This window comes from Chiloscyllium punctatum, chromosome 2, assembly GCF_047496795.1.
Source record: "Chiloscyllium punctatum isolate Juve2018m chromosome 2, sChiPun1.3, whole genome shotgun sequence".
NCBI classification, from domain to species: domain Eukaryota; kingdom Metazoa; phylum Chordata; class Chondrichthyes; order Orectolobiformes; family Hemiscylliidae; genus Chiloscyllium; species Chiloscyllium punctatum.
The window spans coordinates 133174012-133187040 of NC_092740.1; the positions used below are offsets into that span (position 1 = coordinate 133174012).

At 37.9% G+C, this 13029-nt stretch overlaps 1 protein-coding gene across 2 annotated transcripts in view; it reads left to right on the forward strand.

Annotated features, from left to right (window-relative positions):
- LOC140489990 (ADAMTS-like protein 1) overlaps positions 1-13029 on the forward strand; it is a 557511-nt gene that overhangs the window by 344121 nt on the left and 200361 nt on the right. For both annotated transcript variants that reach the window (XM_072589066.1, XM_072589067.1), the window contains 2 exons: positions 4146-4382; positions 9665-9791. In XM_072589066.1, coding sequence (XP_072445167.1) covers positions 4146-4382; positions 9665-9791 — 364 coding nt within the window. The remainder of the gene's footprint in view (positions 1-4145; positions 4383-9664; positions 9792-13029) is intronic.

Consider the following 13029-nt stretch of genomic DNA (forward strand, 5'->3'; position numbering starts at 1 on the left):
GGATTCATAGTCGTCATTAGACTCTTAATTCCACCATCTGGTGCAGTAGAATTTGAACCTGGGTCCTCAGAACATTACCTGGGTCGCTGGCTTAAGAGTCCAGTGACAATACAATGAGGCCATCACCTCCTCTCAATATGATCAAATGTGGAACGATTCTGAAAGGGCTGTTGTGGTACAGTATTAGTGTCCCTATCAGAGGTCTGGGAGACCTGGGTTCCAGTCCCACCTGCTCCAGGGGTTTGTAATATCTCTGAGCAGGTAGATTGGAAAATAGGTTGAAAATTTCAAGAAGGGCTCTTGTGGCACAGAGGTATTGTTGGTATCTCTGGGCCAGGAGGCTTGGGTTCAAGTTGCACCTGCTCTAAAGATGTGTATTAACATCTCTGAGCAAACTGGTTTTGAAATATCTTGAAAATTCCAAAATGGATATTGTGACCCTTTGGTAATGTCCCTACCTCTGAGACAGGTGGTTTTATTTCAAGTCAAACCTGTTCCAGAGGTGTGTCATAATATTGTTGAACAAATTGGTTAGACATTTTCAGGGCTGTTGAGTGAAAGTGAGTGTTCAGGTCCCACTTACACATTTTTCATTGGAAAGTCAGTCATAGAGACTGCTAATCCTTGCATTCTGTGGAACCACCTTAACTAATGAGAGTTGAATTGCTAAGATTGATTCTTGCTTCCTGTTACATCAGTTTGCCAATGTCGGCCTAACAAATCAGTATCCTGGTCTCATATGATATGTTATTTTTTGTTAATTCTGGTTTCTTACTTCCTAGTCCTAGTGGATACTACATGAAAGGCTTCAACATTGTGTCTTCTTTTAGTTACGTTCAACAAATTATCTTTTTATGAAGTTCTGAGTCCAGATCATTCAACTAGCACCAACAAGCAAATGAATAATGAAAGCACATGTAGAACATAATTGTCTTGGTTTTATGATTTATAATTGTTGGGCATTTGAAAGGAATTGATAGAATTTATTTAGATAAAATGTTTCCACTTGGAAGCCCAAGACAAGGCAATATTTTCTTAAAATTAAAACTAGCAACTGAAAGACAAATTAAATGCTTCTTAATGCAAGAGGTAGTAAAAGTGAAGCATCAATTCCTGCACAAAATGTACATTTCACCTCATTAATAATGTTATGTCTGTGGTTGGTAGCTTTTAGCTAAAGAAGCATATGATGGGATATTCAATCATGGCAGCTGAATGGAGATAAGATACATATCAGCAATGATCTCACTGAATGGTGGAACAAGTTTAAGAGATTGATACCCTTCTTCTATTTGTATACTCTTCTTATGAGTGAAAACTGTCCAATGATCCTTAGCTCGGACATCCTTGACATAATGTAGATCTCCTAGATTCAGATAGTCAATTAGAATCTGCCTGATAGAGTTAATTTGTTTCCAATTTTCCATCAAATCTGCATTGTCTGGGGTTGCTTAATTCCAAAGAAGCCTTTGCTCACATTTGTTTATTCCCAAGGAGAATGATGGTGCAGTTGTTAAAATACTGATATTGTTGGCTTCTCTGCTGCTGGAATGTTTTGTTATGCCACATTTTTGCTCTCATCTTTTGAGGGTAAATCCATTGGGAAGTCTTTTGTCCAAATGGTCATTCTTCTTATGCCAGGCTGGATAATGAAAGTCAATGAATTTTCAATCATGGGGGCCAATATAGGCAGGCAGTACACTCTTGCTTGATGTTTATAAATCCATATTTTCCAGCTCAAAAGCTGGAGTGGAAATCCCAGATGATTTTCCTTTTTGTACTCCATAGCCTATGAGACCAATTGTTGCATGTTCACTGCCTCAACAGCTGGGATCAGCTAACCTATCACAAATCAGGTCCAAACGTCTGGGCATCACAATTACCCACTGATCTATTGAGGGCCATCCTAAAATGATTTTCTCCATATAAAGTTACACATGCTTTACTGCACTAGTTTGCGTAGCGTGTTCTGGAATGCAGCCTTTTCCCCTTGGTGACCATAGTAACCAAAACCTTGGATATTCAAAGCGGTTTGTTTTAGAGACTCAACCTTCCTGAAAACTCCCCAATGTAGAGACACCACCCCTTTAAATATAAATAGCTGTAAGGCAACCAAGACTCACTGATATACATTAAGTCCAGATGCAAGTTCTGAATTATATTTTAAAAATTCCTGAGTTAGTGCTTACTTCTGATTTTGTAGTATTTCCATAGCCTGAGCACAGAAAATCTTTCTACATCGAGTTAATCAGTGCCTGACACTGGCAGGATTCAAACAGTGACAGTGGTATTGAATTTAGTATAATAGTTTATATTAAAATAATTATTTCCAAATGCCAAAGAGACGTGGCAACTAAAATTTAGAGTTTAAGGTGTTTACTTTATCAGGATTTATGATTGTTGCCAAGACCCAATCATGCAATTGTAAAACTTAATCTTGCTGGAAATTATATTGACCATTTTATGGAATTGTTGCAAAATTAAATGCAACATTATGCCATTATACAGCATTATGAAATTGCTTTAAAATTGGAATTGTAAAATGAAATGTTAATGCCTATGTAATTTGACGTGTACAAATGACATATTTACCCAATATGGGCCAGCACAGTGGCTCAGTGGTTAGCGCTGCTGCCTCAAAGCACCAGGGACCTGGGTTTGATTCCAACCTCAGGTGACTGTGGTGTTTGCACATTCTCTCCATCTCTGTGCGGGTTTCCTTTGGGTGCTCCAATTTCCTCCCACAGTCCAAAGATGAGTAAGGTAGGTGAATTGGCCATTGGAAATTGCCCATACTATCCAGGGATGTGCAGGCTAGGTGGATTAGCCATGGGAAATGCAGGGTTACAGGGGTGGGTCTGGATGGGGTGCCCTTTCAAGGGTTGGTGTGGATTTGATGGGCTGAATGACCTGTTTCTTGCACTGTAGGGATACTTTGAATTGAGTATTTTTTGTCTCTATAATCATTAGTACAGATGTGTAAGTTTGATTCTTCAATTTGAGTGAGATTTACACCTGGAATACCATGGAATTTATGATAAATTTAGTCTACAATAATTGTAATTCTTTCATGTTTGTAATCATGGCTAGGTACTTGCTGGAATTAGATCAGCTATGCTTCCTGTCAGCCCTATCTGTGAGGCATTGATCATTTCTTTGCTGAATTATTCCTGAGAATATTCACTGTAATGTTATAGCAGATCATGTTACTTTTACTGGTTGGCACTGATGTCAAGATTTTCCAGATTTTTGAACCAACAGCCGCTGTTGATTGAATAAATTGGCCACGAATGGATAAATATTATGGTTATAAAGCCTCCAACCCCAGTGTGAACAGTGGGAAACATTGTCAACACACATCAAGTATTAACTGATTCGTCCTTAGGTTGGAAATGAAAGATAATTTCTTGCTGTTTTCTGTGGCTGGAAATAGTGCAAAATCATTAACAAAATAATCAGTGTTGGTAACAGCTTAAAAGTATAATCTCACCAGTTAAACCTGGCCAGTACTGAACTAGGTTTTTTTTGTGTTAGGCAACATACACAAGCATGTACATTATAGGACCACAGTCAACCTTAACCTGCGACTCAGACAACAATGAAGTCACATTGGGTTTCTACAAGTTTTGAACTTGGGACTACTTGCATATTTTTGAATGAGCATCACACGACAACCAACTATCTGCAGTGACTTTAATATGTTTCCACTTGAGGTATTGTGAGAGGTCATTTGTCCACTTCAGCAAAATCTGATACTTTGTGCAGAAATTACAAATCTCTAAAGACGTGGCACTTTAGTCGTGTGAAAATAATCAGAAAATAAGTCAAATTCTAATTTTACTATTTTGATCACTCTACTAATAATGGTTGATCATTATACAGTCAGTTATAAATGTATTCACTCTCAATTTATTCCCTTCACCAATTATTTGTAAATGCAAAGTGTTCAATTACACTTGTGAATTCTGTCAAGTTAATCTAATTTACAATTACATGCACCTGAATGTTCAGTTAAGTGATTAAGTCAATGCATTCAGAAACATTCTTTTCCTAGTTTCCATCAATTGATCACTTTTCAGTGAATTCAAATTTCATAACTTTATGCAAGTCAGTGCTTTTTACTTGTCTTTTCCATTTCCATCGAGGAATGCCCTCCAGAAGCTGGTGACTTCCGTGCTCAGCAATGCTCTGCTCACAATGATGTCAAGTACCAAGGACAATACTATGAATGGCTACCTATTTACAATGACCCTGACAGACCCTGTGCACTGAAGTGTTTGGCGAAAGGGACAGCATTAGTTGTGGAACTGGCACCTAAAGTGCTCGATGGCACACGATGTTACACAGAGACTTTGCACATGTGCATTAGTGGAAACTGCCAAGTAAGTAATTAGAGCCTACACTGGAAGAAAAGGGATATGATGAACAATTGTCTTTATTATTTAATAATATGCTGTAAAATCTATTAGTTAGTTTTGTCTTTTTAAGACTATAAGACGTGGGGGCAAAGTAGGCGATTCAGTCCAGCAAGTCGTCTTCACTATTCAATCATCATTATCCACTCCATTTTCCTGCCTTTTTCCTATAACCCTTGATCTCTTTACTGATTAAGAACATGTCTATCTTAGCCTTGAATATACTTATACTTTTAACCCTCTGCAGTAAAGAATTCCACAGATTCACTGTCCTCTGAGCAAAGAAATTCTTCCTCATCTCTGACTTAAATGGGTCACTCCTTCCTCTGAGATTATTCCCTTTAGTCCTAGAATCTCCCACAAGGGAAAACAACTTTCCTGCATCAACCCTATCCAGTACCTCAAGAACCTTTTGTATGTTCCAATAAAGTCACCTCTCATTCTTCTAAACTGTAGTGAATAGAGGCCCCGACTCAACCTCTCCTCAAGACAGTCCTTCTGCACTTGGAGTCAATCTAGTGAACTTTCTCTGGACTGTCTGGGATACCAGTATACCTTTCCTTTTAGCTAAGGAGCAAAACTATTCAGATCATTCTAGATGTGGTCTGATGGGTACCTCATGTAGTTTCAGCAAGACTTCCCTATTTTTACATCAAATCCCCTTTGAAATAAAAGCTAATATTCCATTTACCTTCCCATATTGCCTGCTGGGTTTGGATGCTTGCTTTCAATGATTTATGCATAAGAACCCAAATCCTCCTTGTGCTGTGGCTTTCTGCAATCTTTCTCAAATAATACAGCTTTTTGATTCTTCTTGCCAAAGTGAATAACACATATTTTCCTATATGATTATCCATCAACCAAGTACTTACCTGTCATTTAACCTGTCTAAATCCTTCTGCAGACTCTTTGTTATCCTCACCACCTACCTTTCCACCTTTGTCATCTATAACCTTTGTTATCATACATTCACTTCCATCACTCAATTATCATTAATCTAAATTGTAATTAATTGTGGCCCCAGCATTGATCCCTGTGGCATTCCACTACTGACCCTTCCCCACCTAGTCATTCACCTGCAATTTGATATTATTAACATACACTTACTATAGAGGAATATTTGAATATTAGTCATTCCTAAAGTATGAAGTTAAGAATATACCCATGTATTCTAAAGTTTCTTTTAATAGAAGTTGTTGGTACTAACACTGTTTTCTCTGTAATTTCCCTTCCTCTTTATTTTAAATAAAACATTGAAATCTTTAAATTCAATCTAATCTAATAATAGTCAGTGATTTAAGTTACTATTTAATTGAGATCTTTATTGAATAATTCAATTTTTCAGTCTAATGGTGTTTACCTTTAATGTCACATTACCATGTATTCCACTGGTCCATTTATTCCAAATCTCATCCTTTTTCTCCTACCCTCTCCTGAAAGTAACAACCCATTAAACTAGCAAAGTGGGACACTGTATAACAAGTTAAAGTAAATTTCATTAAATATTGGTATTTTAACATGAATTAATATCTGGAATTAAGTAACAATTAACCTATCTTTGATGTGGAAAAAATCTTGAGGCATTTTGATTCAACATGGTACTCATCAAATAATGACAAAGGAAAATGAGGGGTGACAAATTGCATTTTGAAGAATGCCTTTAATGAAGGGAGAGAATCCCAGATGGTGGAAAACTGGTGAATAAAGGTGTGGCGGGTTGAAAGAATAGAAGCAAAGAGGTTAAGGTTCTGATGGTATGACAGAGATTGGGAGGAGCAATGTTATGGATGAAATTAAAGGCAAAAGCAAGAATTTAAATTGAAGGGTTTGTGAAATGGAGATCAGTGTAGTGCTAGTAAATTGGGACTGATAGATTGAATTGTGTATTATTCATTAGTCTCAGCTTGAAGTCTCATCTGAATGACAATAACTCCAACAATGCAGCATTCCCTCAGTATCTAACTGGAGTGTTGATCTTGACGTTTGTGCTCTAGTATCTAAAGTGGGATTTGAACTCATGGACTAAGGCACTTTGCAGCAGCATAAGGAAAACTACCTGGCTTAGTGGTTCTGTCCCACCCACTTCCATACTTCCATCTGACAGCTATCAGGACTCAATATTAGCCATGGGCTATCCTGTGGAACCTCTGCGTTTGAGGGTGGGAAGGGATCAGCTAGTGGCAGAGAGTTTCAAGCTTTTCTTGTGCAACAGAGGGGGAAAACTCTGTTCTTCTGGCCCTGTGCCAGCCATAATGAAAGTTTTTTAAAAAATGTTTTGCGGGCCTAATTCTAAATGCCAATAGGCTGGACTATGGGAAATCCGTTGCCAGGACTGGGACCCAACATTAAACTGTAAAGAAGATTTTGCTCAGTTTGGGAGTGAAATTCTACTTCAGAAGGCAAAGAACTGAATTCTGACTTGGTCAGCTCATTTCCAGTATCAAAGTCAAATCAATTGTGTCAATTTGAGCTAGAAAGTGATTTGCTAGCTAAAGAATTTAAAAATCCTTAAGTGAGCTAAAGTAAATTGTGAAACAATTCTGATGCCAGCAATGGTAATCTCATTAGATCATTTCTGTTTTGGTTCTGCCATGGCTAAGAACCCCCAGTAATATCTTCTACCTACTATTCCTTCACTGACTGACTGATAGTGGTTGTTTATCAACCAATTCTTCTCCTGCAATAAATTGAACTCCTTCTGCCACCTTAAGTATTTTGAGGTCAAGATATGCACAGTCTCAAATGTGAGAACTATTGCTTGCAAATTATTGTGACCATTTTCAGTCATTTGTATTCCATTTGTAAGTTGTGGCATACAGTTGCTCTTGAGAGCTGTTCCACTTTAATCATGTAGTCTCTCCAAAGATTGTAACTTTTGATTCTTCAGCTGTGGTATTTGATCTGTTGAGGCAGTGGTACATGCATGTATATCAAGTTTAAAATTAACAGGATGTCTATTAATGTACACAAATTGTCCCATTCAAATTGATTAGAGCATGAATTACCCCCAAACATGCCTCTGGTATCTTTTTGAATGAAGATTTATTTCTAATGAAGATATATCTTTTAAATGTGGATGTTCTATTGCATTAACCTCTTTGCACAAGAAAGCATTTGTCTTTTTTCTGTCCTCAACTTATTCTAATTCCACTCATACTCTTGAGCTGACATATAGCTTTATAGATATAGCATTTCTTTTTTCACAGCTCAGTACTGCTTGTGCTTGTGTCGTCTTTATTGTTTCAAAGCACTAACATTAACTCTTGGAATAGGCCAAACAGAAGATACTGTATTGGCTTTGCAAATGTATCTGTAGAATGCTTACACCTTTGTAAATTGAATAGGTTTGATCTTCTCCTGTTCTACTCTTCTTCTCAGTATTTGTGTGAGAGTCTTCCTGGTTTCTAACACAATTTGAATAACTTTCTCCAAAGTTAAATCTTCATTGGACATAATAGTTCTGACAAAAATTCATCAATAATTCCAACAATCCTGAGCTCTGATTTCATGACTATGTAATTACAGTTCTCTACTAATCTGTAGAGGTCATGAATGAAATTGTTTATTAATTCTCCGGGACGCTGGACAAGTTGGATTGAGTTAGGCATAATTACAAAGACTAATAACAGCAGAGGTGTCTGTCTGTCAACACTGTGATCTCGTGCTACAATGCTTCTATAACATCATTTAGATAGTGCTTAGTGTAGCTTCTAACTCTCTTGCAGAACTATTAAGGAAACATAATAATCAGACTAATTCCTGGCAGAATGGAATGTTAGTTAAGGAGAAATTGAAGACACCAGGCTTATGTTTTTGCCGATCTTATTGAAACATAAAGCATTCTTTCAGGGCTCAATTTGGGAAAGCAGGAAACATATCTTCCCTGTCTTGGAGTTGTAGAACTAGGATACACAGTCTCAGAATAAGGGATAGAATGTTTAGGCACAGAATTGATTGACTCAGAGGATAGTGAATCTCTGGAATTCTTTACCTGATGCTGTTGTAGAGGTTTAATCATTATGTTCAAGACATAGAGCAATATATTTCCAGATGTTAGAGAGTTCAAAGAATATAGGGATAGTGCAGGAAAATGATGTTGAAGTAGAAGATTAGCCATGGTCAAGTTGAATGGTGTACAAGTTCCATGGGGTTGAATGCCCCAATCCAGCTCTTGTTACCTCCCTTTGGCCCCTCAAGCCCGGTGTGCCAGCCAATTAGATCAGGATTGTTCTGATGTGGCATTAACTCCACTTTCCTGCCTGTTCCTCACAACCATTGATCTTTTATTGATCAGATATCTGACTCCGACTTGAATAAATTCAAATCTCTTCACTTCTAGCTGTGGAAGAGAATTCCAACCACCAACAACCCTCTGAGAATAAATTCCTTATCGTCACTGTCTTAAATAGGAAACCCATTATTTTAAAACTCTGCCAACCAGTCCTTGATTCTATCGCAAGGAAAAATATCCTTTTCAGTATCTACCATGTCAGGCCCCCCTCAGAATCTTGTGGTTTTGATAGAATCATCTTGCATTCTTCTAAACTCTGAATGTAGACTCAGCCTGCTAAAGTCTGGCTCGGGACAAACCCTTCATCCTAAGAAGCAGCTGAGTGAATCTTCTCTGAACTGCCATCAATACAAGTATGTTCCTCCTTCAGTAAAGTGAACAAAAACTACACAAAGGAGTCTTTGTGTGATCTCACAAATGCTCTGTTTTTAGTTGTAGGATACTTGCCTACTTTTAGACACTAATCCCCTGCCTTGCAATCAATACTAATATTTATTTGCTTGTCGATTTACCTGCTCTTTCTGCATGCTAATGTTTTGAGAACACACACCCAGGTTCGTTCTTTTTCAGATACTTTTCATAATCAACCTGTTCAAAGCTGTTATTGCATAGCTTTAGAATAAGTGGGACTTGAACCTGGATCTTTTGACTCAGAGGTAGGCACACTACCACTGCACTACAAGAGCTCTTCCCATGCTATCTGTAACTGTAGCATACTGCAATCCCTCTCCACTTAAATAATGCTGTACTTTTCTATTCATTCTGCCAAGTGACAACTTCCCATTTTCTCGCATTATACTTCACAAAGTTAATTATTGTATCCATATTGAGGAAAATGTCTAGGATGTCTACATTGCTTGGATGTCATGCTTCCCTGTAAATGTGATTGTAATTTACAATGCACATGCAACATATCAATCTGTACCAATGCTCTCCTCCCAATGCTGCTTTTTGGCAGGTTGTTGGCTGTGACCATAAACTTGGAAGTAATGCCAAGGAAGACAACTGTGGAGTCTGCAATGGGAATGGTTCTACATGCAGACTTGTACGAGGACAACACAAATCTCAAGGATCATCGAACAAGCGTAAGCATTGTTGGAAAAATTATCTTGCTGAATACTTGAAATCAGATAATATTTGTTTACTAGGCTTCAGTTTGTTGGGGTTCTGATAGCCAGATGGAAAAGGCTACAGAAGCAGAGACTATAAATTTACAAGCTTTTTAAAAAAATCTGTGTACCACTCAAGCCCAACAAGCTGTCTTTCAGCCTGTTACAATGCACATGAGAATAGGGCAAGTTCCCAAATAATCCACATCCACTGAATACAGTTTCTTTTAATTGATCAGCAACTTAAGCAGCTTTCTAAGGTTAATCTATTATTCTAGATTGTAAAACAATCCTGTCATCAGCGAACAAGCCCGTGGCAGCAGCAACAAAAGGATCCTCTTGAGAGAGTCATGTATTCCTGAAATGAAAAAGATGTAATCACTGATCTAGAATGGAATCTCGTCGCAATTGGCTTTCTATCCTAACTGATCTTCTCCAGTATTCATGATTTGTGATAGTCACTTCTTATTTCAAGGGCCGACATTATAGTTGACACGTGGAAGGAAGATTAATGACCACTGTCACTTACAGCCCTAAAGTAGACTTTAAGGAATCTTACAAAGGTAGGGAGAGTGTAACCAGGTAAGAGGTGCTTAGTGAGAGAGTATTGGCAAGATGGCTAGAGGCTCCACCAGAGCCTGAAGCAAGAGAAAACACAGTTTGTAAATGATGGCAGAGTGAAGGACATTGCTAACAAGTTCTCCACAAGTCACACACCAAGCTGGCATAAAATCATGTCACTGTTCCTTCACTGTGGCCGAATCAAATCCTGGAAATCCCTTTTCCACGCACTGGGAATGTATTGGCACCACATGGACAGCAGTAGTTCAAGAGGCAGCTTACCACCATCTCCTGAAGAATAATCTTGACAGAGCAACAAATGCTGGTCTTGCCAGTAACATCCATGATAAAATAGATAAGGAATACTGAGAAAGAAGGAAAGGATCTTCAAATTGATGTGATGAAGTACAGAAGAGACATGGAAGGGACTAGCATAGGGTGATTGGTAGTCGGAAAAAAGACAAGATAGGATGTGGTTGATGGTACTGGATGATTTAAGCAGAAGCTGAGGAGGTAAACAGAGAATGTTAAAAATATGATTGCACAATTTCAAAAAAAAGTTCTCTCTGTTTCCTGGTCAGAGTTCCTCTCTTTTGTTAATGCATATTAGTTGGGGAAAAAGATGCTGAGGTGTTCTATGAATCCAATTCTGTATTTATACGATACTATAAATGTAGATGTAATACACATAGGAATTTGTGCATGCATGCAATCTGCTTTGTTATCCTACTAAGCTAGATGCTGCAGCATCTTATCTATAAAAGGACAAATGAATCTTAACTGTTTGCCACTTTCTAAAACGTGTTATTCATTATCATTGCTTTTAATTTTTCTCTATTCACTTAAGGAATGTGAGCAACACATTTACTGCCAATTGCTAATTGCCCTTGAGAAGGTTGTGGTGAGTGCCTCTTTGAACTGCTGCAATCCATTTGGTGTCAGTAGACTCAATGCCATTAGGGAGGGAGTTCCAGCATTCTGTCTCAATGGAACTGAAAGTAGAGTGATATTCTGTATTATCAAGTCAAGGTGGTGAGTAATTTGGAGGGAAATATGCAGTGGTAGTATTCCCAAGTATCTCTTTAACCAAGCTTTTGCAGCTTCTTGCTATTGTCCTTCCACATAGTAGTGTCAGGGGTTCGGAAGAAGTTGGATGAGGATCTTTGGTGAGTTTCTGCAGTGCATCTTGTAGATGGTACACATCACTGCTAATATGCATCAGAGCTGGAGGGAGTGAATGCTTGTGGATGTGGTGGCAATCAAGTGGGCTGCATTGTCATGGATAGTGTGAAGCTTATTGAATGTTGTTGGAGCTGCACCCATCCAAGCAAGTGCAGATTAGTTTGTTCAGTCTTCTTGGCCTTGTTCAGTCTTGGCCATAGCTGTAAGGTTATCTGATAATAATGCTCTTAATACTTTCGGTTTTGACCATGATATCCTGGAAGCATGCTAAGAATTCAATGTGCATTTCATAAACTTGCAACTTAACTTGGTAATCATTTCAACTTTACAGCATACAGAGGTGATTTTGACCAGTGATTTTTCAGAGTTTAGACTGACATGTTGATGTAGTTAGATATTAAGCAATATTAAAACAAACCACATTGTAAGTGTGGTTCTAGCTGCACTTACAGACGCCAAAGGAAAACAATGCATGAACAAAATAACTGAAAGATACCAATCAAACTAAGCAGATTTTTAACCATATCAAAAAAAGGCAATCATTCAATGGAGTACTGCTTTAGTTGCTGTCTGTTAATTATGTTTTTACTAAGTTTAATTGGTTCCAATTTTATTAGCAACAGCAAATGGTATTTATTTTTAAAAATTGTCCCAAAGGACTTCAGTGTAGTTTTGTGAAGCAAAATTTGATATGAAGTTACAAAAGCTTGGACAAAGAGAAGTTTTTTGCAGCTTCTTGAAATAGGAAGGTTAGAAATGGAGTGCTTTCAAAAGGAGATTCTCGAGCTTAGAGTCTAGGCAGTTGCGAGCGTGGTGGTTGTATTGTGAAATGTCAAGGATGGTCAAGAGAACAGAATTGGAGAATTATAGATATTACAGGTCTTCTGGCTTGACGAGACTTTAGGACGAGGGAGGTAAATCTAGAGAAGAGTTTTGCAAATAAGGATGAGAAGGGTAAAATCCAAATTTACAATTCCACAAAAGTGGAGTAAGAGACAATGACGTTCTTTCTTCAGAGTACAATATTGATGCTCCAATTAAAAGACAATTGTTTTAGTGTTACTAACAGAAAGTCCTATCTTTACAGCTTGGTTATCCTGATTTAGATGATCCAGTTGGGGGCACAGCTTAAGGCCAATGAGTTCAAGAGAAATTCACATTTTTGATGTCTGAACTGAAAAATGTGCAAGGGATATCATGCTCCCCTGTGATGAACTCACACTATGATGTTGAGGTTCAAATTCCATGAGTGACCTCTTGAAACACCAGCAAGGTCATGATGGTGCATCAGTGTGAGTGTATCCTTCAGGAGACAGGACAAACTTAAATTGCTTCCTTTATTTTGCAGATTTTCACTTGCCTTATTTGGTTGTATGGGTTTTTAGAGGATATTTATGGTAGTCATAATCTGTGCAAATTGGCATGTCATTCCTATGTTTCTATGTGCTGCATACTGTTTCTAAGACATTAG